Source organism: Zootoca vivipara, chromosome 1 (assembly GCF_963506605.1).
Source record: "Zootoca vivipara chromosome 1, rZooViv1.1, whole genome shotgun sequence".
Classification (NCBI taxonomy): Eukaryota; Metazoa; Chordata; class Lepidosauria; order Squamata; family Lacertidae; genus Zootoca; species Zootoca vivipara.
Genome location: NC_083276.1, coordinates 47,778,559 through 47,805,653, shown reverse-complemented (window position 1 = coordinate 47,805,653; position 27,095 = coordinate 47,778,559). Strand labels below are relative to the sequence as shown.

At 41.7% G+C, this 27,095-nt stretch overlaps 2 protein-coding genes across 2 annotated transcripts; one reads left to right on the top strand and one right to left on the bottom strand.

Annotated features, from left to right (window-relative positions):
• Positions 1–642: 642 nt before the first annotated feature.
• On the bottom strand, positions 643–10,704 carry ATP6V1D (ATPase H+ transporting V1 subunit D). The gene is made up of 9 exons (XM_035113919.2): positions 10,545–10,704; positions 7,680–7,797; positions 7,409–7,488; positions 6,451–6,518; positions 5,647–5,691; positions 4,524–4,627; positions 3,587–3,653; positions 2,726–2,804; positions 643–1,316 (listed from the first exon to the last, which is right to left on the bottom strand). The coding sequence occupies exons 1-9, from the start codon at positions 10,583–10,585 to the stop codon at positions 1,175–1,177; spliced, it is 744 nt and encodes a 247-aa protein (XP_034969810.1). The 5' UTR covers positions 10,586–10,704; the 3' UTR covers positions 643–1,174.
• Positions 10,705–11,607: 903 nt separating this feature from the next.
• On the top strand, positions 11,608–23,065 carry EIF2S1 (eukaryotic translation initiation factor 2 subunit alpha). The gene is made up of 8 exons (XM_035113892.2): positions 11,608–11,799; positions 12,523–12,764; positions 12,996–13,075; positions 16,506–16,657; positions 18,349–18,455; positions 19,382–19,479; positions 20,105–20,248; positions 22,442–23,065. The coding sequence occupies exons 2-8, from the start codon at positions 12,524–12,526 to the stop codon at positions 22,565–22,567; spliced, it is 948 nt and encodes a 315-aa protein (XP_034969783.1). The 5' UTR covers positions 11,608–11,799; position 12,523; the 3' UTR covers positions 22,568–23,065.
• The last annotated feature ends 4,030 nt before the right edge of the window (positions 23,066–27,095 follow it).

Genomic DNA, 27,095 nt, shown 5'->3' with positions numbered 1-27,095 from the left:
AACGTTTGGTTGCATCTTCTGGGGAATTGCTATCCAGACATCCTTCAGCTGCTGCACTATCTCAAGGAGCTAAACCACAGCATGCTTAAGACAGTGTAGAACACATCTACTCCTAAGAACTTCCCACATTCTTAAATCAGTAAGACTAGGAATGCTAAATGCATGCAGCACAGGACACAACCATAGCTGTATTAGGTAGGCAGCGCTGAGGAAACTGTAAACTCCTAATGTGTAGAGAGGCTGGTGCCACCTATGGCAGCCCGTATAAACACACCTTCAGTTGCATAGGGAAATGGTTGCTCCTTTTCTGATAACAGCCCAAGGGTAAAAGCATTATGTTCAACTCCTATTCCATTAAGAACAATAGCCTTGTACTGTATAGGATTACTTATCATATGGCATGATATTATAACATGTTTTTCAGCCTGCTAGTTAGGGCCAGGTTTCTGTCAAATTGCAGGACAAGTAAGCATGCACTGTATAAGGAAGATTTTTGACAAGAGGATGCCCTTTTCAGCTGCTTCAGAGTTCAAGTAACTATAGAATAGTTGTTCAGATGCAAAAGAGAAATCCTGTTCACTCAACTAGTTCCCACCTACCTATTTTGAAAATTGCATAGATGTTTTCCAAAAATGACACAAGTTTAGACACAGGTTCCTTTACTGATTTTACAGCACAGATGAGTTGGCAAATACAACATAAAATGGAAACCATTCCTTCTTTTAGAAACAAAAAGATACAATGAGATCACACAGATTTTTTTTAATTGGGTTTTGAAGAAAAAAGCCTGTTCATTTAATAAGTTATTACAGTTGCTGTCACTTGTGAACACAAAGCAGGTCAAAACAAGGAACTTTGCTCACAAGAATTTGGCAGTATGTGGGGGAAATGAAGTTAAGTACAGCTGAGAGAACAGCAGAAGCAGAAGTGTCAATACTTCTCTGCCAAATAAATTAAATGGAGATAAGTAGAACTGGAAATGTTTCTGCTTCATGCATGTGTTCAATGGACAAACCAGCTATTTTCCACAACAGAAAAAAAATCTTGGAATAAATCCAGACTGGATAGCACAGGCTAATACACCAAATGAAGAGCCACAAAAGCATCACAATGTGTCCAGAACTGTATCTCAAACTCACTGTTCTGAGTCCTGCATTATAACAGATGTCCACAGCTATTCAAAGAGAAGATCTTCGTCCCTTTCCTCCGCAAGCAAATTAGCAGGCTCGCGGAGCTGTCCAGCAGCCCTCTGCAACTCTTGCAGTTTTTCATTCTTTTCTTTCAGTATCTTCTTCTTCTCCTGGATCTTCTTTAATCTACAGAGAAAAATAGTGCAAATTATTGTAAAGCTGGTGTGCAGATAGCAGGTCATTCCTACATGTGCCCACCCACACCCCACCCCAAAATTTGACACCGCCATTATCTGGATTTTATTTCCAATTTCACAAAGTTTGGGGGAAAACTAGGGCTTCTCATTCCCTGCAATGGCTTGGTGCACTGAGTGCTTTCCCATGCACCAGAAGGAGAGGAAACTCAGCTTTGTTGTTATGTGTGGGTGTCGCAGTCCCAGTGCACCACCCTTAGATGATAAATTGTTCCATTTGACACACTGCATTTGAAGGCTTTGGTAAACATGAGTTAATATACCAGTACATTTGTATTCTACTCCAATGAGAAATAGTTGGCAGTAATGGGCCATCAATTCTGTGGAACTTAGCTGAAAATTCAAGGGCAGAATGCACCAGCATTTGGAGGTGGAGGTGTACTTTCCATTGTATCTTTGAAACTTTTTTGCACCTGTTTTCCTTTGGCACAATTATATAAAATTAGAATTTCTTCCTAGAAAAAGTGAGGTGGTTGCTTAGAGCAGGGGTAGGGAAAGGAACGAGGGTACTAACTACCTGGTGTCCTCCAGATCTTTTGGAGAACAACTCCATTAGTCCCAGCCAACCTGACTGTTGGTTGATGGGAGATGTAGTCTAAAACATCTGGAGGACATCAGGTTAGCAAGGACTGTTGGGAGGGAATCAGTATGAACCAGGTTGCACACTCATATGGAGTGGAATCCAAGAAGGGGGAGGCCATTTCTGTTAACTCCTCCTCACTGCAGGTTCCCACCGCAATAGACTCCACAGAATTGGGAGACTTTGCAAAAAGAGGTTGAAAACGTGGTGGTGGAACTGCAGGAAAAACATTGAGTGTGCAAAAATTCCCTCCTCTTTGGTTAACATTCATGGGATCAAAAGACTCCATCCCAAGGCAGCTATTTGATTCCACTCATAGTGCTTAGCAGCGATTCCCAAGATCACAGAGGGCAAGAAAAGTGCAACTGTGATTATGGGAAATGGTGTCAGCAGTCACTGGCTGTACCCATATGCAACCCAGTTTACATTTTTATTTCTCCACATGATTCTGTTCCTGAGGATACTCAAAAGGAATCACTCAGGAGAAAAAATGCAGCAATACCTTTAGAATGTTCTTCATTTAAGGGTTTATAACCCTGTTCCCAACAAGTGTTTTTGAAGTGGTCTACAACAAATATAATCAGCAGAGCCTCCTGCTAAAGCAAACTTTCCTGAAGCAACTCCAAGCTTCCAGACTGGCATAATGACCTAGGCTGAAGGTCTTAGATGTATTTTTCTTACCCCGCACTTAACATCTGTACCACACCAACAATATTTTCCAGATTCATAATTTCCTATTTTTGGATTACGAAGTCACTCACCTGTAAAACTCCTCTCGCTCTCGCTCATCCAACTCAGTTATGATATAAGAGAGTGTACGTTCAATCCTGGGAATAATCACTATAAAAAGAAATTGCTATTAGTAAGTATGATTCTATAAGTACAAGGAGGGCAGCCATGCAAAAATTAGTTATACTGGTGATTGCCATCTATGTTTTTGAACATACATAGATATGTGTGTAGTCTAATCCTGCCAAGGGGTGCCCAGGTTATCATCTCCTGAGTTAGATGCATAGTTTGTTGTATGGCACAGTAATTTAAGCACTACACAGAATGGCCAGAGTGTGCCAGAGCAAAAGGAAAAATGCTTCACAGTGATGTGGTGTTCCAGGGGCCACAAACATAGTGGTTGTGGGAGGAAAGGGTCATCTTAGGGAAGATGGTTCTTCTAGATTCTGACCTCTTCCAAGACAGTACTATGAAATGGGGCCTTGGAAAAGCCACCCATCAGCACAGCTCTGAATCGCATCATGGTATTAGGATGCATATTAGGAAGCTTCATTTACTACCCAATTTATGGTGGGCAGTATTTTTTGGTTATGCTCTCCATTTGGACCTGGTTCAGATGACACCCTAAGCCAAATGGACTGAGGAGGAGCAAAGCAGCTGCAATCTGAGAGCCCACATATTGCTCGCCCTGTTATGCAAACCAGCTCATTCACCATAGTTAGAACACACCGTCCTTTCTGTGTTCAAGAGCACCTAAGGCAAACTCACCCAGCCTGATACCCTCCAGATGTTTTGGACAACAACTCCCATCATCCCCAGCAGTTGTAGCCCAAAACATCTGGAAGGTATCGGGCTGGGCAAGACTAACTTAAGGATTATCTCCTTTGACTCACCATGCTCAATAGCATTCACACGCCTATTGGTTATCTTGATGGCTTCATCTAGTGTAACAAACGAAGTCTATAGAAAGGGGAAGGAATGAGCAGAAAATTAGATATTTATACGAAAGAAGCATCATGCACTAGCTCTTTGTACCTCAGCCCTGAGCAGAGACATGTCCGCAAATATATGGGACATTATTGCTAAGAAAGATAAATTGATCTGGCATCATGCAGGCTTGGTCACTCACTCAGTATTTCACAAACAAGTTTCCCTAAATAGGGTATTTATTTATTGACAACTCAGTCTTCCAAACTTACTAGCACAGCTTTTTTTGCACCAGCCTACTATTAGGGGATGGCAAAATATAAATTCGCTGCCCACAATCCCAGTGCTGATTTACCCACATTCTAGTGTTAATTTGTAAGGTGAAAAGCGGGGTGTGTTGCTAATTCTTGCACAGGATACTGTAGCCTATATACTGTTAGTGGCAGAAAGAAGGGCCTATTGTACAATGTGTACATCCATAAGCGCACACAAAAGTGAGCACACAACATTCTACCAGGCTGATAATCCAGATTCAGGAACTCAACAAAAAGACCCAGCTGTGCGCTCCTTTCAAAGAAGTTGAGAGCCTAGCACAAACTTAGTGCAACAAGATGGGATTCTGTGCAATTGTCAGCTCATCAGTGTTTTGGAAGCAAAGTCCAAAGGCTGAAATCTAATTTCCCCTTAAACGAAAGCCATACCACTCCCTGGCACCACCATGCACCCCCTGACTTCAGGTCAGAGCACAATATGCAGTTCCTCTTGTCCTCAAAGTATATCTTAGGAACAACTACAGATGATCAATTAGAAAAGGAAGCAGATACTTTAAAAAGACCTCACAAATAATTATTATATATACAGCCATACCAGAGGTCCTTCTAATAGTTTTCTTTCTCCACCTACCTGCAGAGAGGCCAATTCCACGAGGAGTTCTACTGCTTTGGCATAGTTCCTTTTCAGTTTGGCCAGCTGCTCCCCACCTCTGGCTAAACCAGTCAGCTCATAACCTGAAAGAATTCATCCAGTACCATTAGCAGCCTCATTAGTAACAGAAAATCAACCACCAAAAATCAACCACCAAACAGAAAACTAAACCATCAGCCACTCATCTCAGCTTCCACTTCTAATATGGAAAATGCAAATAGTTATAAAGGGATATACCTGACGGTGTCAGGGCGCTTGCAGAGTGGGTTTCCACCAGTGTGATAGAATTTCCCCTTCCTCTCCAATCCCTGTACCCTCAAAGTCTGACCCAGAGGGTTAGAGAACCCTCCTGGAGTGGGGTGGAGGTAGGACTACAAAAGGAAGGGGAAGTTCCATCGCACAAATGATATCGCCCAAAAAATGCCATCTTGACCCTACTAAAGTAAATAGCATGAGTTTCCATAACTTCCCAAAGCTAAGGATTGCATTTAAAAGGCACCATGTGGTCTTTCACATGTTAACCTCTCCTCCAGTATATAAAAGCAACCCATGATTTTTAAAAAATTGAGGGTTAGTCCCAGAGTGCTAGCAGAAGTCGGTGCAAGGGCTCCTGCTAGTGTAAAGGGGCTTTCCCCCCCCCCAAAAAAAATCTGCCATGGAAGGCAGGGAGAACCCTCAGAGCAGCATACAGGGGCAGAGTGTGAGGGTTGTTTTATCAGGCAAGCAGAAATACAGTACTTGCACTTGACAGAATTATCAGAAGAGTGCAGTGTTAAATTCTTTCCTAAACATTTACAGAAAAGCTGTAAATCAGGCATCCCCAAACTGCGGCCCTCCAGATGTTTTGGCCTACAACTCCCATGATCCCTAGCTAAGAGGACCAGTGGTCAAGGATTATGGGAATTGTAGTCCAAAACATCTGGAGGGCCGAAGTTTGGGGATGCCTGCTGTAAATCGTCCACATAACCATTGCTTATTATATTATACCACAGGCCAGTTACAGAAGATACAGTTTTCAAGGCTCTCAAACATGGCATATTAAAGCTAAGATCACATCAAAACCTCTTGAGATAAGGAAAAGAAAAGAAAAATCACTTCTTACTGTCTCCTCCTTCTTGGTAATGTTCAAAAACTGGCAGGGTCACACCTGTAAAAGATACACAGCAGTTTGTGTAATTAATGAATTCCACTTCCTAATTTCTATTCTGGCCGCCATCTTGTTCTCATAACACTCACAACCACACCCTTTGGGACCTAAAGCCAGTTTGATTCTGGTTTATAGGGAGCACTTAAATCACAGTTTCCAAGTTCAGGTGTCATGAGAAATGATGGTTTAAATGAACCAGAACACATCCTCTGAAGTTCGGTTTATAAAATGAGCCATATTTTAATAAAAACACTGACAGACTGAAGTGTGCCCAGAGCAGGGCCAGCAGTAGCGTGAAAAGTCTGGAAACCATCCTATGAGCAACAGCTGAAAGAGCTGGGTATATTTAGGCTTAAGAAGAAGTAGATAAGGGGAGACATGGCAGGCTTCAAAAATATGAAGGGCTGCCACAGAATGTAGAACAGTTATTCTCTGCTGATCCGGGTCTAGAACAAACAAGTGAAAATGGCAAGGAAGCAGATTTTGGATAAACTTTAGAAGCTTCCTACTGTTTCAACAGTATCACAGGCAGCCTGGGGAAGTGGTCGGCTCTACAGTGCTGGAGGCATTTAAAGAGTGGCTGGATAGCAATTTATCAGATTCTGCATTGAACAGGAATCGGTAACGTTCAAAGTCCACTCCAACTATTTGATTCTACTATAAGCCGCAATAAACAATGTGGTAGTTTCTCAGTGACTTAAATAATTAAATAAATTTAATTTAAAATAATTATATTATGTGTAGCATAAAGATACACACCTGCTACATTGTCTTTCTTAGCTCTGATCTTGACCTGAGCTTTGTTCACATTCTGAATCACAGTTGTACTGCAGAAACAAATATGTATCAGTACATATTCAACGGATTTGAGGAAGCAATTGCCAGTATATTTTCTTAGTTTTCATAAAGTATGTTTAATGCGAACACAGCACCATATATAGAAAACCTGCTCCTAGCACCTGCTGCACAATTCCATGTATGTTTTCTCAGAGCAAGTCTCACTTGTGAGGCTTAATCCAGGACAGTGTATACATATCACAACATCATGGTGTCCTATAAAGCAGAAAAGTACTAGAGGTTGTTTTTTTTTCAAATGCAGTACTAAGCTGAATTAAAGGTTCCAGCTCTTGAACCAATAAAAATTGCACTGCTGTTTTTCTTATTCATAAATGCTTCATAGATGCTTTATACCTGTGAAATGGGGTGTTCCATTTTAATATATTCCTAAAATGTTTCTGAAATCATGATTAGTGAACTGCCATTTTCATAATGTTCAAAGCAGTGACCACAGCAAACCATGCTGATCAGTCTTCAAAACATGCTCTGATGCACTGTAGGCAATGCAGTGGTAATTTATTTTAAAGAGTAATCGATGACTGCTACTGGAACACAAAGTCACAGAAACTCAAGGAGTCATTTGTCAACTAGAAGAAGCTAAAATATGAAGGTAGGTAGTAATATTTAGAACACTGTGGAGTCTATCACAACTTTAGTGTTATTCCCTGCCCTCATATTTTTCTTCTGCTCGTTTATCGTTGCAGACACTCTGGAAATATATTTAATTTCCTATGGGGTTTGCGTTCTACCTTTTCCTGCTGCAGAATTTTCATTTTCCTCCCAATCTCCTCCACAAATAGAAAGGAATGCTTCACCTCTTGAGAGAGGCCAAATGTCTCACACAGAAGTTCCTTCAACAACACCCATTTGTGAGCTTTACCTGAAGTCTCCAGCTGTGAACTTTGCCTCAGCAAGAGAAAAGGCTGCTTCTCTCATCACCTCACCCATCAACATCTTTGTCTGCAAATACAACCCAAAAAAGGACATTTTCTGAAGCCAATATACAGGTTACAACTGATAATGAGAGTTAAGTCTGGAGTGGGCCTGGTTTGTTTTTGTTTTAAAAAGAGCAAAACTCATTCCTGCTATTATAACGGTTTGTACATTGGTGATTCTTTAGCAGGTAAATTCAGTACATTAAAACACCCTACCTCAATAATTTTTTTAAGGATCTGCCGGAATCTCATAGTCAGAGCATCAGATTTCTTCTTCAAGAGGTTGCGACCTGTCTGGGCTCCTTTCAAACGGGCCTTCATGATGGTCTGAGCCCTGTCAAATTCAAAAAAGTAATAAATACTTTTGATCTTGTCACTGGAGGTGATCTGGGAAAAAGAGAAGAATGTTCCTGGAAAGGCACATTCCTAAAAACAAGAGGAAATATTCTTTAGCTCACAGAACTTGAACATACACTTACAACACATGTCTGACAGTCCAATCCTATGCCTGTTTACTCTGTAATAATACCTACTGTGCACTGAAGGGTACATCATAAAAGAGGTTTAAAGAATCTCTCAAGGGAAATCTTAAAAAATATAGTATAAACACCAACAACTGGGAAACAATGGCTTATGAGCGTCCAATTTTGGAGAACAGCCTTTACCAAAGGTGTCATGGACTTTGAAGATGCTCAAACTCAGGACGAAAGGGAGAAATGAGCTAAGAGGAAGGCATGTTTGGCAAACCCTCACCATGATCAACTCCCACCCAGAAATCTATGTCTCCACTGTGGAAGGACGTGTGGATCCAGAACTGGCCTCCACAGTCACTTATGGACTCACTGTTAAGACTCTATTCATGGAAGACAATCTTACTTGGAGAAGAAGAAGAAGAAGAAGAAGAAGAAGAAGAAGAAGAAGAAGAAGAAGAAGAAGAAGAAGAAGAAGAAGAAGAAGAAGAAGAAGAAGAAGAAGAAGAAGAAGAAGAAGAAGAAGAAGACAGAAGCTTATAACCTTTAGGCTGCAATTCTAAACACGCTTGCAATCCCCATACCAAATAAGCAAAGATGACAAACTCCAGTTTTATGGAGAGGCTGCTACAGAAGTGCTGACAAGAGAACTTTAGAATTGGTTCACTCTGCCAAAGGAAGTTCAGCAACCTTTCTGTCCGAATTTTCACTTTTAGAAATATGGCAACCCTATCATAAGCTAAGTTTCTTACTGGAAACTCAAGAATTTGTTTTGCATTATGAACGGTCTCTTCTACCATTCAACACAAACCAAATCACATCACATACTACTTTTCCCAATAGTTCCAGGTTAGAAAAGGGAGCTACCTGGTAACGTATGAACAGCAGCATGGACAGAGGCAATCCTATGACAAATGGTGGACATTTGAAAATAAGACAACCACTGCAGGCCCCTGCCTCACTTTTATAATCGTAGCAAGAAGCAATAACATTGGCTTCACCTAATGGCTAGACACAACTTGCTTTCTACATGCTTGCAATTATCTCAAAGAATGGTAACAAGCAGCTGCCACGCAGTAAACAACGGTCTGTGCTCACTCTATGGATTTGCCTGAATTCAATGGTTTTTGCCTGTTCAGTAATTGCTGTGTCCACCCATGATTCCCATGATCTCCAAGGAAAAGTAATTGGAAACAACAACAAAATAATTTTGGGCGGTACTAGAAATATTGAATAAGGAGATTTCATGGCAATTCCTTAGAGAGCTTATAATATGTCTCCCAGGAACTGCCTAAGATGGAAATCAACTTGAGGAAGAGAACTGCAACTTCTTTAAATGAAGGGAAGGTCTAGTGTCCGTATTCCTGCACTGACTGGCTTGCACCACTGCCTCTCTATCTCAAGCTAACTCATTTACCAGCTGGAACAAGATTCAGCAAAACTGTGTGTGGACACTAAACATGGCTCTGTTTACTATCAAGAATCCCATGCCAGATTCAGCAAACATACTGGAAATATGGCTGATCTATGTAAGGAGCAGGAATCTATACTCATAATAAAAACTCTGCATATGATTATACTGCAAGGGTGAAATTCAATGCATACCTGCCTAGAGAAAATTCCACTGAAATCAATGGGACTTCCAAGTTAACAAAATAGTATGGCAATGTGTGAAAATGAGAAACTGCCAAGCTAGGCACTAGAAGTACAATTAATTTTATGGCACTTAAAAGAAACAGAAGACTTACAGCCTTTAAAATAAGAGTGCTCATAAGGAAACTCAGTTCTCCCTCTCAAGATTCAGTTTGAAAGCTGAACACAGTTGTTTGTTATTAAGAAGTTTCTATTTTGAAATTACCAAGGTTGCAATCTTATGTACTAGAATAAACTTTCTACTTTTGAGCATCATTTTGAGGCTTCACATTCCTCTCTTTTTTAGTAGTGCCCCTTCCTAATATCCTCTGGCTAGAAAACATATTAATAATAATAGGAGACATTTCAAGCATTGCAAAGTCAGATAAAATGACAACCCTGTTCCATAACTGTCAAAGACATCTGACCATATGACAAAGCATTTGCCATTTTGACCTGGAAACAACTCACATTTCACTTCCCCATTTTTTAAGCCTACAAGTCTGACTTGTCTGAATGAAGGGGGGGGACTCTTATATGACAGGTAACATTACTGTACCTTTATATTCCAACGAGTTCCTCCCACAACCCCTTGTAAACTTAACCAATGCCAATCAATACATTGGTGATAGTTATAGGATTCGAAACAGAATTTGTTGAGTATCAAATTCTGCACACCAAAGCGCTCTCCAAATTCAACGCGAATTGAAGCAATCCAAAATAACTACATTTCTATTGGGGTCTTAAGGCCGCTGAAAACGGATCGCACCCTCCCTTTGTGAATTAAAAGGGTGAGAAAATGCACCCCCGTGACGGCGGCTAAAGGGTGTTTTTGTGGCTGATCCGTGGCAGCTTGAATTTGAGAGCTAAACAACCCCCAGCGCAGTGTCCGGCTGTGGGGCCGCAGGGAAGGAAATGACCGGCCCCCACCACCGTCCAAGGGAGGCCCTGAAAGGACCAGGAGAGAAGCGTCACTCACATCCGCGAAGGGAAAACCTCGATCCTGTCTTTGCCTGACATCTTGCCCGGGGTGGTCGGCGGAGATTGCTCAAGAGACGCCGCTGGCTCCTTCGCTTCCTTCTCTCAGCTGCAATCCCGCTCCTGTCACGTGACTCCTCTTGGTTACCAAGGGCATCGCGGCCTCCAGTTCCGCTTTCAACCACGAAGCCCCGCCCTCCACGACGCCCGTCACCGAGGAGGCACCTCCTCCTCCTCGGCTCCTCAGGGCGCTCAGCCCGGCGGGCGCCGCGTCAAAAGGCATAGAGCAAGAATCCTAGACAGGAGAGCTTTGGCAAAAACTCTATGGTATAAAGTCTTGACTTCCGAGATAAGTGCAACTGCCGAGGACCCGCCGACTGCATGTCGCAGAGAAACGGATCATTTTTAGAGAGTTGCCGTACAGACTGAACTTCCAGCAAAAGTGGAAATCCGCCACATGCTCTAATTCCCCATTGTGGCGCTGCTCCATCCCTTGGATTCTTAATGATACAATCCATTTATCCATTGCCTTTGTTGTTGTACGTTAGGCTCACAGGCGGTACAAATCCCACGTTCCTTCCTTGTTTGTTTGTTTGTTTGTTTGTTTGTTTGTTTGGTATCCTGGGGCAGAAGAGAGAGAGTTGTGCGGAAAAGTTTTGAAATATTTTAATACGCAGCACCCTTGCATGCAAATCAGTGGAGCACAAGGCTTCTACGTTCAACGGCGCTGAATATCTGCATGCTATGGGAATGGGATACCACCTTTAGGATAGTCTGAAATCTATACAGCAGTCTTTTGTGATGCGATTTCTTTTTTGGCGGGGGTTGGAAAGCCAAACGAACCTAGCTCCACCTTTTACAAACTATGGTAAATGTACAATTCCGACTACAACCTGAGAAATCCTTGCATTCTGCCTCCGCTTCCCAATACAAATAGCCGCGGTGACCATTCTACACTTTTGTATCTCTGTGCAGAAAAGCAATTCCGCTGTGGGCGGGAGGCGCCAATAAGGCTTGGCGGTCGTGTCGCGCAAGCCTTTACTTCCCGCCATCCCGTCTATCAGGGCACCAAAGATTTATGGGAGCAGCTGGGTGGAAATGCTTCCGGCTACTTTCCCCCGAAAATGCTTCCGGAAGAGGCGGGATGGCGGCTGCGCATTTTGAGGCGGGGTACACGCTGTGACCAGAGGCGGATACGAGCAGTCAGCCGAGACCCCAGCCCGGAGCGCAGAGAGCGCGGCCTGTGTAGGAGACAGGTAAGCAAGCGGCAGGAGGGCTGGCCGCTCCGGGGCGGCCTACGAGTGGGAGGAGGGCCGCTCTGTGACCGACGCCCGGCTGCGGCGAGCGAGCGAGGGATCGAGATGGTGGGTGCATGGGTGTCCTCCGCCATGCGGGATACTCGCGGGGCGCGCCCGGCAGGCCGAGACGGAGCCTCCCCATCCCGTTCCGCGGAGGGCTGCGAACCCCCTCGGTTTCCGCGCGAGGGGACCGCGGGGCCTCTTCCGACGTGAGGCATCGGCTTTCCCGGCCGCGCTTCTCTTGGGACACAGGCCTCCCTCGGTGAGGTGCGGATTATGTCACAAAAGGATACCTGTCCCCTCCTCACACGGCCGCGACGCCTCTCTTTAAGTCACGCTTTGTCACACAGATCCCACGTTTGGTGTCTCGGGGGAAGAACTAGTCAATAACCGTCCAGGGGAAAACTGGACGGAGAAAAACGAGAGGGTTTCATAGCGATGTAGTTGTGGCGACCATAATGTCGGCCCAAAACACAGAGAGTGACAAGGAGGTTTCTAAGCAGCGTTCTGCAAACATGCGTGTCTGGTATGTTTTCCATTTTTTCTGCTACTTGCAGGAAAATGGGAAGTTTTCCAGTACCAGAACAACCTAAATAGATGTAACTTTTTGCCGTATTTTAAATCATGATTCAGTTTAGGCTGTTACAAATGAATAAATTGCCTCTCGATACAATTTTGCAGGATGCCTGGACTAAGCTGTAGGTTTTACCAGCATAAATTTCCAGAAGTTGAAGATGTGGTCATGGTCAACGTCCGCTCCATTGCAGAAATGGGAGCCTATGTTAGCCTACTGGAATATAACAATATCGAGGGCATGATTCTGCTCAGTGAGTTGTCCAGAAGACGTATCCGTTCTATAAACAAACTCATCCGAATTGGAAGAAATGAATGTGTTGTTGTCATAAGGGTGGATAAAGAGAAAGGTAAGTTAAAATTCTAGAGTGTTATTTCAAATTCTAAGTATGCAGTCTAATGCATTCTGTCATAGCCTACCTGTAGCTGGCTTCTATATAGAAAAGTGGGTTTATAAAACGTTTCTTCCTGAAACAAGAAGTGTTTTCTACTGCCTTAAGTAGATAGAAGTGGCTTTTTATGAGTTTAGAAATTGTTTTGAATACTCACTGTTTTGAGATACTTTATTTTGTATTAATTAGGTTATATAGACTTGTCAAAAAGAAGAGTCTCTCCAGAAGAGGCAATAAAATGTGAAGACAAATTCACCAAATCAAAAACAGTAAGTTACCATATTATTGGTTATTCTAGTACTTTGCAGAATGGAGTGGATGTAAATTCTACTGGTAACTGTGTACATGATATTCTTATGTTTGAAAAAATGTACCTTGAGTTATTTTGCTTCATGAGCCTGTGACCCTCCAGATGTTGGAGTGCAGCTCTCATTATCCCTAGTCATTGACCATGCAGATGAGGAGTTAGGAATCAGTCATCTGGAGCAAGGGTAGCCACTGTATATCCTCCAGATGTTGCTGAACTCCCATCAGCCGCAGCTAGTATTGCCAATGGTGATAGGAGTTGTAGTCTGCTATACTGTGTGGGCACCATGTTGCCAACCCTGATCTGCAGGGTCACAGGTTCTCCACACCTGCAATGATAGTTTATGCAATAGTGTTAATAATTGTTTAGAGTGTTTGGACTTGCAAGAACTTTTCTAAGCCTGATTTAAATGAACAAGAGCATTGAGAAGAAATGTGATATATATTGTTCTGTATCACTGAAAATGCCTCAGCATGAAAATGCCTGAAAATTTACCAGCATGAAAGTGAATTTGTGTTAACTTTTGTCTGTTTCATCTTATCTTAGTTATTTATAAAAATAATATTCCATTGTATCATAAAAATATACCACAGCAGTTTACAATATAAAATATAAAACCTGACAGTGACATCAGAAAAAGTTAAAAGCAATAAGAAATTGAAAACAAACATCCATAGACCATTGTGTGGGATGTACTCTTAATTGTCTTCATAGGCCTGGTAGAATAGATAAGTTTTCAGCAGGCATTTAGAAGTTGGCCAGAAGGTGCCTGTTGAATCTCAGTTGGCAAGACATTCCACCAGACTGACGCTAAAGGCTCGGTTTCTCATTTTTGTCAGGCACCAGACAAAAGCATTTCTCTATAACCAGGCTGTTGGTTGATTAATCATCCCATGGGTTTTTAGATGTGTTTGTGGGCGGGGAGTTATTATTATGTTTTTTGTGTTCACATTTTGTATTTTTATGTTGCGAACTGCCCTGTGAAATTCGGATGAAGAGCGGTATACAAAATTAATAAATAATAATAATCTAGAACAGGTAACTTGCCAGTTTCCTGAATATGGGAGTCACCCACCCAAAGAGCCTCTATCTTCCCAGGATTTAAACAGAGTTCATTGACTCTCATCCAGTCCACCACTGCATCCAGACACCAGTCCAAAACTTTCACAGCCTCTCCTGATGCAGATGTTAATGGAGAAATAGGACTGCATGTCATCAACATACTGGTGACACCTCAGTCCAGAATTTGATATACTGTATAAAGAAATAGAAGGGAGAGCCATAAACCTGATGTGTTAATTTGCATGAACAACACTGATATTTGTTGGACACATTTGTTTTTATATTTTATACAAATGCGAGTTGCAGTTCAATGTGCAATATACAGCATAACTATAAAAGTAAGAGAGTTCTGGCTTCATTTCAGAATTTCATGAAGAATATTAAAGAAGCTGGCAAAATTTCAGTGTAGTGTGATATGATGTAGCTTTATAGTTGTTAGCTGGGTGTGGTAGCATGTTCTTCTGTGCAACCTTTTCCTACTGTTCAATGGTTTCTGTACCAAGACGAGCATTTGTAAGTGGTTTTGCACTTGAATGTCAGTTGGATCTCCCACACCTGCAGTTTGCATTGCCCAAAAAGTTTTTAATTGATCCTTGTGGGACAGTGCCAATAGCAAGGATGGAGGGTCCTAATCTAAATGGGAATGGAACAAAGGGCAAAAGAGCCTCCACTTGGACTTCCAGCACCTGCAATTTGCTGCTTTCCCCACTTCTTTCTTTAGACAGCACAGGCAGAGGGACAGGGACAAAGAGGAGAGGACCAGGTGGGAAGCCTCAGAGGATGCCTTCTAGGCTAGAGGTTTTGTGCCCCTGGAGTACACTTGTTTTACTGTATTGTACTGCAGTAAAATTAAAATAACTACACAGATTCTTATTTAAACATTTTTTAGAAAGAAAAAGAAATATTTAGTGGCCTCGTTCACATTTCACAGTAAGCCAAACTATGACTTACTGGGACCACACAAACATTTCAGAAAGGAGCTTGCACCCTCCTTGCTGCTCCTTGATATTTTTTAGCATAGTGCAGCACTTATACCAGCATCTGGCTTAGCTGAGGTGACTATTAGATGGAGGTGTAACTAGTTGACTGGCCAAACCCAAAGAGTGATCAATAATGGTTCATCATTGTCAAAAAAAGGATGACAGGTGAGGTGCTGTAGGGTTCTTTCCTGGGCTCATTGTTGTTCAGCATCTTTATAGATGACTTGAAGGAGGGTATTGAGGGGATGCTCATCAAATTTGCCGGTGACACCAAACTGGGAGGGATAACCAATGTCACAGAGGACCAAATCAGGATCCAAGATGACTGTAGTGGATTGGAGAACTGGGCCAAAACCAACAAAATGCATTTCAATAGGGACAAATGTAAGCTTCTAAACTTAGGCAGGAAGAACCAGCTGCACTAATATAAGATGGGAGACACCTGGCTTGCCGGTAGTCCAGGTGAAAAAGGATTTGGGGATCTTAGTAGACCACAAGCTTAGCATGAGCCAACAGTGTGATGCAGCAAAAAAAAAAAAACCTTAAAAAAACTAATGCTGCTCTAGGCTGTATCAACAGAGGTATAGTGTCCAGATCAAGGGAAGTAACAGTACTTTGTCCAAGCTGGAACATGTGCAGAGGAGGGCAACCAAGATGACCAAGGGTCCTGAAACCAAACCTTATGAGGAATGGTTGAGGACACTGGGTATGTTTAGACTGGAAAAGAGTCACCTTCAATATAGCCACCTTCAATATAGCCACCTTCAAATATCTAAAGGGCTGTCACATGAAAAATGGAGCAAGCTTGTTTATTCCTGCTCCAGAGGGTAGGACACAAACCAATGGATTACGGTTACAAGAAAAGAGATTTCGACTAAACATCAGGAAGATCTTTTTGACAGTAAGACCTGCTTGACAATGGAACACATTCCCAATGGACTCTACTTCTGTGGAGGTATTTAAGCAATGGTTTGATATTCATCTGTCATGTATGCTTTAATTGAGATTCCTACATTGTAAAGGGTTGGACTAGAATGACCCTCTGGGTACCTTCCAACTCTACAATGCTATGATTCCTCCTTGGCCATGATTAGCTGCTATGTAAAGCTAAAAGAACTGGGGTGGAGCAAAGTGGCTTGTGTTCTCCTTACCAGGGGCCAGCATCTTTGTGTTAAGCCATGGTTTGACTTAGTGTTAGGTGTGAAGGTGGCCAGTGTTTCTTTCAGAAAGGGTATCTTAATGTGCAAAATGCACAAGCAGTTGTCACCCTTTTGTATTTTTTCATATTATTTATTCTCCGCATTGGAAGTAATTGTATGCATTTCTGGACATCTTCCTTGTTGTATGTAGGTTTACAGCATCCTTCGCCATGTTGCTGAGGTTTTGGAATACACAAAGGATGAACAGCTGGAGAGCCTGTTCCAGAGAACTGCTTGGGTATTTGATGACAAGTATAAAAGGCCTGGATATGGTGCATATGATGCTTTCAAGCATGCAGTTTCGTAAGTACACTACTTTTTCAGCTTGTATTACCCCTTTCAGTGGGTTTAGTTTGCTATAAAATGTCATATGCAACGAACCTTCTGTGCCTGACTGATCAGCAAATGTCAGCTCAGATACAGCAACTTTTGGTAATGTTTATATTTTAATAAGGTTTAAGGGGAAATAAATATTAGACTACAGAGTAGCCTGCAGGAGTACCTTTCCGCATTCATTTCTTGTTCATGCTCATTGCTATTGATGGAATGTTTCTTCATATTAAAACATGTTCCTGAGAAGGCTTTGCAAGAATCCTTCATTTCACTGGTCTATTTGAAATGGATTTGTTTTGTATCAAATTCATGTGGTCACATGAGCCCCTACCTGCAAACTGAATTAAGGCAGTTGAGATGCAGCCTTACCATAGAGCACTACAAACTTAACAGCCATAGTAGAATGTGCAGATCAAGTTAAGACTAATGATGCACAAGGTTTGTGTTAGATTTTAACTGCTTAGATAAGTGATAGCAAGCTCTTACCATATGATGGAATTATATTTGGAAACATGTATAAAATTCAAAGTGTCTGTTATGGCAAGGTAAAGCTAAAGGAGCCCCTGACCATTAAGTCCAGTCGCGGATGACTCTGGGGTTGCGGCACTCATCTCGCCGGCGTTTGTCCGCAGACAGCTTCCGGGTCATGTGGCCAGCATGACTAAGCTGCTTCTGGCAAACCAGAGCAGTGCATGGAAACGCCGTTTACCTTCCCGCCGGAGCGGTACCTATTTATCTACTTGCACTTGACGTGCTAGGTTGGCAGGATCAGGGACCGAGCAATGGGCGCTCACCCCATCGCGGGGATTCGAACCGCTGACCTTCTGATCGGCAAGCCCTAGGCTCAGTGGTTTAAACAACAGCGCCACATGCATCCCTTGTCTGTTATGGTACAAGGAGGTTTTTTTGTAAAAATTCTGTTTTTATGGTATCTAACTCCCTGTTAGCCTTAATAAAATGTATACAGGGCATAGTAACAATTGTTGAAGGTGAAATTGACATAGCTGCAGTGCTTTTTTTCTTGGGGGGGTACACAAGGTACACATACTCCTAAACATTTTGTGAATATAAGTTTGGCCTCATTGAGGGGCAGTATTTCAATATGAGTAAGAAAATTAGAGTACCCCTAAATGTTATTTTAGGGGGGAGCACTGCATAGCTCAGATGTATTTAATATGTTCTGGTAATGCTCTGAAATAAAGAACATACTACTTTTCTATAATAAATTAAATAGAAAATATAACTAGTATACAACATCAGAGTCAGAGAACAAAGATTACAAGATTTCACAGAAAAATGGACTAATGTACTAGAATAATAAGTGCATGCTCACAATGATAAGGGTAAGAATATGGTCAAAATACTGTTTTTAAAGGATGTAATGGTTTAAATTTATGTTGATAAAAAGTTACATTTTGTAATACTGCTTGGACAGTATTGTATTGTAAATTGTGTTTACAAATAAATGATGCCTTGAATGATTTAGGCCAGTACCTATTTCTTAACCATAGGCAGGAGAAAGACTGGAGAACAAGTTCACGCAAATCCCTCCTGCTTTCCATTATCAGTGTTGAGAAATGCCTCAATGTTGGTCCTTTCTCTCCTGTTAAAATGCATTTTAAGGAATGCTGGCAGGCTTACATTTATGGGTCTTTTACTAGGGATCCTGCAATCCTTGATGGACTGGATCTGACAGAAGATGAGAAGCGTGTGCTAATTGATAATATCAATAGGCGCCTGACACCACAAGCAGTCAAAATCCGAGCAGGTAAGTCCCCAGAGCAGAATTGATTAAAGAAACGAGGCTTGTTAATTTAGACTGAGTTCCTCATTGCAGTCTTATGGAAGAATATCCTACATGGATGAATAAAGATATGCTTGGTGAGTTTACTTTGACAACAAGTTTTCTGCACATACCAGTATGTTGTACAAAATGTTGTGAATGAGGTCACACAAATAAGCTGTTTGACTGGATTGCTGTAAAACTACCTGAAGCTTGTCATTCCTTGCCTTTAGAGTTTATAGTTGTGAGTTACTTGAGCAATCTAACCAGTCATTTAACTTTTCATGTTTTTAACTTAGGACTTCCCTAAAGCTTCTTGAAGGAATATGACAGTCTCAGAGCTAATTATGCTAGTATGCAAGATCAGGCTTGACCACAGCAATACTAGTTCCATGTTATGAATCACTGGGGAGTGGTTTCAGGATTGTTGAGGCTAATCCTGACATGTCTGCTAGCTCATAAATTAGTGCTACACGGAAATTCTGTCTGAAGAATAAAACAAGTTAAAATGAGAAGCACAGGGGCTTTTTTGCATCCCTTTTATGACCATGTTGAACAGTGCTGGAACTAGGACAGAGCCCTGTGGCACACAGTTTGACATGTAGTCATTCTCAGTAAGCTTGGATGTTCAGCCAGCTGTGGAACCATCTAACTGAAGTATTGTCATGCCCATAGTTTGCCTTCTTGTTAACATGATTGCTTTGCAGGAGTCTGTATGGACAAGCCGTGTCTTAGCTACAAAGTTTCAGTGCACCTGTCCTGATTAGAGATAAATTTATGAGAGGGATATTAAAATACTGTACAGAGGGCTAAATAATAATAGAATAAATGACAGGTTTTAATCTCTGCTGTCTTTTTTTGATAATATTTTAGCTGTGTTTTAACGTAATCTGTCATTATGGCCCATCTAGATATTGAAGTTGCCTGTTATGGCTACGAGGGTATTGATGCAGTGAAAGAAGCTCTTAGAGCTGGCCTGTGCTGTTCTACAGAAAGCATGCCTATCAAAGTAAGTGATAGCCAAGATGTGTGTTCTGGAAAACTATGAATATGAGAAATTTGCAGCATCCTGCATCAGTTGGGACATTGGATAATACTGTACCTGCTTGTGGTTTTGACACATACATCCATGATAGACCTCATGTAAATTGTGTGTGTGAGATGGAGAAGGGTGGTGAGGTGAGAGAAATCCTTTCAGGGTAGTCCACTTGAAAGGAAATCTAGTTATGACTTTGGGAATGTCCCAGTTTTACTGGGGGTATTACGTTACAGATAACTCCTAATTTGTGCAGGCGTTGTATTCCGGATCGTCACTTGCAACGGCAGGGCACCTATAAGCTCACCCTGTTATGCCCTATTCCGTGTCTGACAACAGCACACATGTACCTTGAACACATACAAAATAGCTGTTGCCTGTATTTATTTCACATTGTTTCATTTTTAATATGAACCGTTTTCTGTTACTGGGGCGAAAAACCGTTGCAAGAGAAAACAAGACACAGTTATGTCCTCTTTTGCTCCTTACCCATTACTATAATATTAAAGTAGCATTTTCTACACATCCTGGAAATCCCGTTTTTCTCTGTGGTGGTTCAGTATTTTTTCCAGACTTGGTTTTTGCACACCTCTTGTAGATTAATCTGATAGCTCCTCCTCGATATGTGATGACCACAACCACACTGGAGAGGACTGAAGGCCTTTCTGTCCTTAGCCAAGCCATGGCTGTTATCAAAGAAAAGATTGAAGAGAAGAGGGGAGTCTTCAATGTGCAGATGGAAGTAAGTATACTGCAGTCTCTTCTCCTAACCAATGCTGGTTGCTAACCTGAAGACCACCTTCCTGCTCCTTCAAATTTTAAAGATTGTGGGCCTCAACTTTGGAGAAAGAAAGATACTCCCATCCAATCCACTATCTTGTGTTTATTTCACTTTTCACAAAAAGCCTCCAAATGGCTTATAGACTTTAAGAAATAAAACTAAAATACAACATTTGAACTAGAATAATGATTCAAAACAAAATACACATTTTAAAACGAGAATAGCAAGACATTAAAAGCGACCATACACTATAATTATAACTTAACACTAAATATTCCACAGTAGTTCAGGGTGACTTCAAGATTAGATTAGTACAGGGCACTCTGTGTGGCTTCCCTTGCCCCTTGATCCAGTTTGTGCAGAATGCTGCAGCATAGTTATGAACAGGAGTGAGACCCTTTCAGCATATAGCACCCCAGAGATCTGCACTGGTTGCCATACCAGGCCAAGGTCAAGGTGTGCTGTGGTAGTTTGAGCTTCCAAAAAATTTACTTGTCCATTATTTTAGTACTTGGGCCATACTGTTAATATCCTTATACAGTGGACCCTCGGGTTGCGAACGTGATCCGTGTGGGAGGCACGTTCACAACCCGCAATGGCGCGTCTGTGCATGCACAGGTCGCGGTTTGGTGCTTTTTGCGCATGCGCAAAGCGCCAAAAACCAGAAATAACCTGTTCCGGTACTTCCAGGTTAGGCACAGTGTGCAACCCAAAAACGCACAACCTGAAGCGTCTGTAACCCGAGGTCTGACTGTACCGTATCTGAACACCATCTTTTTGTGTACCCTGTACTTTGGTGCTGAGGGGAGGTGTCTTTGTTTAGGGACTCTCATTTAACCTTGGTCAACCATACATTAGTCAGAACACTACAGCATCCTTCTCTCCCCTCTTTCCACTTTCCCTCCCTTGACCTGAAAAGTGGCTAAAATGGGTCTGTAAGGACTGGGGAATAGTTTGCAAAGAAAGGTTATGTGAAGGTAAAGTCACCGGCTCTGCAGCTGGCAGGTTTCCAGGTTGCTCATTTTGTCCAGCAGGGGGTGGGTATGGTGCGCTTTATTCACCGCAGTTGCCTTTTCCCCCAACTATAGCATAGCAGCAGAAGCTGGCATCTTAATAGAAAATATGCTAAAGGGATTATTAAACACTAGCCATATTTTCAGCACACAATTGATACTGATCCTTCCATTTATTAGAAATGTCACTTATCTCAAGTAGAGAGATACTGGAAACTGTATACAATGGTACCTCGACATCCGAATGCCTCGACTTCCGAAGGTTTCGACTTACAAAGTCGGCAAACCCGGAAGTCTTTTCACCGCACACACGTTCTGTGCAAAGCGCAAAATCGCGCTTCATGCATGCGCACAATGGACGCTTCGACAACCGAAGGTTTCGACTTACGAAGAGCGCCGCAGAACGGACCGCCTTCGTAAGTCGAGGCACCACTGTGTGTAGAATGCCTACGAGTAAATTCTGCTTGCCTTCTGCAAACATTGAAACCGACAACTGGCAGCTATTGGGAATTTAGCCCAAAGGCCGATTCCAGGGGAAACTATACTCTCAGAGCACAATGCTCCATCACAGGTACGATTTGGATTTGAAGTACAATAGAGCACTTTTATGTCTTGTGAGAGAAATCCACTTGATGAAGTTGTTGGGTAATATCTCATATGCTATCTCCAGGTTTAACCTGCTCAGCCGGTATAAAACATAAATATTATTATTATAAACTGTCTCAAAGCAATTTGACAGAATAAAATACAACACATAAAAGCTATTTAGTAGTGGCAACCGTTGGAAAAGGTACTGCAGGTAACTGGGTGGTGATCTTAAGACTACAATCACAAACCAGGCAGCATGCTGCAAACTGAGCTGTAGTGAAACCTCCTTGAGGATTCCGGCCTGCACATAAGTGTTTGAGATGGAGCTTCGACAGCATCATTTGCAGGACATTATTACAAACTACTGCTGTTTGTACAGCCTTTTGGCAACATATCTAGCAGATTGATACATCATTGTTTTTAACATTTGGATAAGCGAGCTGCAGTCGCTCTAGTTGTGTGATGCCTTTTTGATGCAAGCACGTCTGTTCAACTGGTTTCTGGGTCACACTGCAAGATAACTTAAATGTTGATCATATTTGTGATGTTTCAGCCCAAGGTGGTTACTGACACTGATGAGACTGAGCTTGCAAGACAGCTGGAAAGATTGGAGCGTGAGAATGCTGAAGTGGATGGAGATGATGATGCCGAGGAGATGGAAGCAAAAACTGAAGACTAAATTGCATGGGATTAAAGAAAAGGGTTGCAATTACACAAACACCAGCCAGTGACAACACTTTTGAGTGATAAGGTGTCTGATATTGAAAACTCCGCAAGAAAAGACTTAAATATTTTCAAATTTTAATGAGACCAAATTTTGAAGAACCAAGAAACCATCTGCTATCTGCTTCTAAAGTGCTGCTTAACTTCCTCAAAGGGAAGATGCTTCTCTCTGAAGATGTAATTCCCTTCCCCACAATAAACCAGGCATTGTCTAAAGGTTGTATTTACTATCTTCATATCTAACAAATCAAGATGGGCAACCATTCAGTATGTCTGGTAATGAAGTTTCTGGAAATTAAACCACCTCCACAGACTTCTCATGCAAATATTCAATAAATTTCTTGGGTATTTATCTAGGCTTTTCTTCCTCTTTTTACATTCTTAAGAGAGTTGTAATGCACATAGGGGCAAAGGTCTTACTGCTAAAGGCGAAATAAAGTCAATTTAACTGCCAGTCCTGTCAGCTTCTGAATGTGGAATTTGGAAAGGGGGGTGCAGAGGGCACCATCTTGTCCTTTGCCTGATGCAACAAAATGTCTTGGGCTAGCTCACAACCGTGAAATGTGATTCCTGCATTGCAGGTGGTAGAAAGCTCAAATGGCCCAACTCTACACATCTACGCTTCTGTGTCCATTGTTGTGCATTAGAAAATCCAGATTCTCTGTTTATGGCTGTTGGGTTTAAGTGTTGCTATGGAAAGAAGGTATCTTAACTTACAACATTTGAATGAGGTGGTATCATTCATTTTAAGTTAATCATTTGATGTTTAAGGGAAGGTATCAGGCCAATTTCTCATGTAATGGTTCCCTTATTTCAGGGGTCAGCAACCTTTTTCCGCCATGGGCCGGTCCACCGTCCATCAAACCATGTGGTAGTCCAGACTATATTTGGGGGGGGGGATGAACGAATTCCTATGCCCCACAAATAACTCAGAGATGCATTTTAAATAAAAGAACACATTCTACTCATGTAAAAACACACTGATTCCCGGACTGTCCGCATGCCGGATTGGGAAGGCGATTCGGCCGCATCCGGCCCCCGGGCCTTAGGTTGCCTACCCCTGCCTTATTTCATGAGGGGAAATGTAGATAGTGAACATGCAGATTCAATAGTATTATAGATTCAATATTATAGCAACAATTTAGGAAGCATTGATAAGTGCACCTAAAAATTCTACAGAGATTACAATCACATGTTTCATTTTCCCAGCAGCCTTTGGTGGAACAGATAAATCCTGAGAACCTTCATGTGTAATTGTGTATTTCCCAGTAATCCCAACTGGGAGGAATGTCACTGGGGGAAATAGCCTTTTCTGCTCCCAGGGTAGAAAGCTCAAATGGTTGTATTCCAGTGTGGTGACCATTAACACCTGTAGCTGATAAATTTAATACTTAGGCCTATGGCACACAATACAAATATGGCTGCAAACTTTTTCCCACCAAAGGAAATCCTGAGGACCTCAGAAAAGTTCTGACAGAAATCTCAGACGGGTGACTTCTCCCTTCTCCCTCTCTTGATGTGGGTGGTCTACAGAACAAAAAGCAAACACCTGGTTCTGATTAGATCCTGCAGCTATGTCTGTTTTCATGAGCCTGACATCACTGTCTGTGTTGAGTCCTACACACATACAGGCTTCTACCTGTCTTCTATGACATGAGGTTATGTTTACTTCTAAATCGAGCTGCTTGTGATGACAAGTTAAGCAATGCTGAAATTCAGATCTCTGCTTTGAACTCTTACCTACACTCAAATATTCAGCCTCCACCTTGTTTGTGTGTGGAATGCTATAATGTACATGGTAATGTGTGTGTTTTATATTGGTTACTTGAAACTCCAGGTGGTATACAGTAAGTCAATATAAAAAGATTAGAAGCACAATAGTACAGTAAAGTTCAATATTAAAATCTGAAAGCGGCACAAAATACGGAAGTTAGAACTACCTCATTAAAAACCCATCACTCAGCAGAGACTAGAAATAATTAGTACATATCAATCTTTAATTGTATTAAAGATTCTAAATGGTATTTTCCAGTTCTGTTATCAATTGACCCTTGGCTGTAACAACAGCCTCCTATAGCTAGGGAGAGCTAAGAGCTCTCAGGCATAACCTTAAGAGGGTTTCTAGACTCCTTGCACCACCACAACACCCTTTCTGAGTCCCTGGCATTCAAAACAAACCTATCTAGTCACTTCCTTTAATTGTCTGTGAAGATTTGTTCCTTACAGGAAAACTTTCAGGACTTTGAACCTCCCCCTCCCCCATTGTTTTGCTGTATTGAGAGCAGGAATACAAGGTGGTTTTATTTATTTTATTTCATAAACTTTATATACTGCTTGATTTTAGAAAAGAAACCCAAAGTAGTGGGGTTTTTTATTTTTAAAAAATCTGGTTCTTTGTGACATTTTAAGTTTAACATATGTATGGTAAAAGATTTTGAACTCCATTTCTCTTCTAGGAAAAGTAATGTTGGCTTTCCACGTTCGTTGAATGTACATTTCGCTGAATTGCTTTTTCGGAAGTACGCTAGAGAGGATCTGTGAGGGATCTTTCAGGAAGCACATTTATTCCTGCGTTACCCTTTTCCCTGATACACATGCCCTTATGACTTCCCACTATCCAGTACTGTATTTGCATTTTTTAAGTCCTTGCCACTGATAACTTCTAGAGCCTTATCATCCATTAGAGTTTGCTTTATTTATTTTATTTAATAAACTTCTTAGTCACCTTTCAAGCTACAAATATATTCCCAAAGTGATACACAATGCACAATAAAGACATTTTAAAATTAACAAGAAAATCAAAATATAAATAGAGCAGTAAAACCATTTCATTTCAAGAAAGATTAAACTATACAAACCCTAATCCACAATCACTGACCTGACTGCACATCACAGCCATAGTTAAACTGGTTTCATGTGAATTAAGAGCATGCTGAGGCAGTGGGCATTTTGTTCCAACCGCTACCAGGAAACAAGCCATAGACTGACTTGCTACATCAAACCCTGTGGTTTGTTTCTTTCCAAACAAATTATGAGTGGTAACCAAGGTTTGTCATTGGCTTATTTAGAAAGAAACAAACCACAAGGCTGTTTTCAGACAGCATGACAAGCTAGACCATCACTTGTTTCCTGGCTATGTAATATCAGCAGGGTAGAAGCAAAGCAGTCACAATTTCAGGATACGCCAGCACACTGCTCATTGGCATTGAAAGCCATAGGATGATATCCACAAAGTAATTCTTTTAGCACAATGGAACTTCTCCCTCTCCTCTCTCCCTGTGCATAATAACAAAATTGCCAAGATAGCAAAATCAGCAACCTATGATCTTAGTTATGAAAGAGCTTGAAATAAAAATAAAACTACCCCTACTACCAGCATCCAAGCAGGACTGCTGTAGCTGAACCCAGGGCTAAGGCAGGTTCACATGGTGGGCGGGGGTGGGCTTGGAAAGGAACAGGCAGCCAGTGCAGCTGGCTGGAATAATGCACAGATAGTTCCAGCCCTAAGGTCAGTGTTTGAAAAGTGTCTCTAGGAATACAGAAGTTGGCCACCCCTGGCCAAGAGAATAAGGGAGCAAGTTGTTGGGTTGACTTCTTATACCAGATTATTCTATCAGATGCCTTCTTATTTCCCTCCCACCCAGTCCACAATCATCTGTGCACCCATAGCCTGGATACTATGTGGGACGATGATGTAGTGACTAATGTTTCCTATCCTGTGACTCACACTGTTAAGAGTTCAGATTGTTATCTCAAGTGGGAAAACAGCAAGTATTTCAGAAGTATTACAAGCATGGCATGAATTTGCCCTTACTGAATTCTTATCTCTATGATCCTACTTTAAGTCATATGTTTTGACCAACAAAGCCTGCTTTCTACCAGACAGTGATATGGGAGACTGGTAAGCCTCACAATAGCAGGGAAGAATGTTGCTAGCCTTGAGCCTAAAGGTGTTTCTAAAGCAGGAAGGCTAACTTAAAGCAACATCTGGAGGCCCACACGTTAGCCACTTTTCTAAAGACTTTCACCCTTATCTATGGATCCATAAGGCTCCAGTGCAAATATTGAGTGACTGATGGTTTATATGTGCCATTTTTCCATAACAAGCTGGGCCCAGAGCAGCTTACAGCAAACAAACATTAAAATAGAGAACAATTAATACACAAATATACAAAATACAGAACATGTCGGTAAATTCAAAACAACAAAAAATACAGAACTCTGTACAATTTAGGACTTTCTCATTCATGTCAATGTCGGAAGCAGTGTCGTAAACCTGGAAATGTCCCTGGGAGGGACTGAGGTTATGAGAAAAGTCCCTGTGCAAACAGAAGCCCTCTGTGCATTTTGGGAGCCCATGTGTGTACATTAGATCTACTGGATTGGAAATGGAGCATGAGCCAGTAGTTCCAACATATCCTTGGACCTCCATGCACACTGCCCAGGCTTGGACCCCAGGGACATCACTTTGGCACTGCTAATGC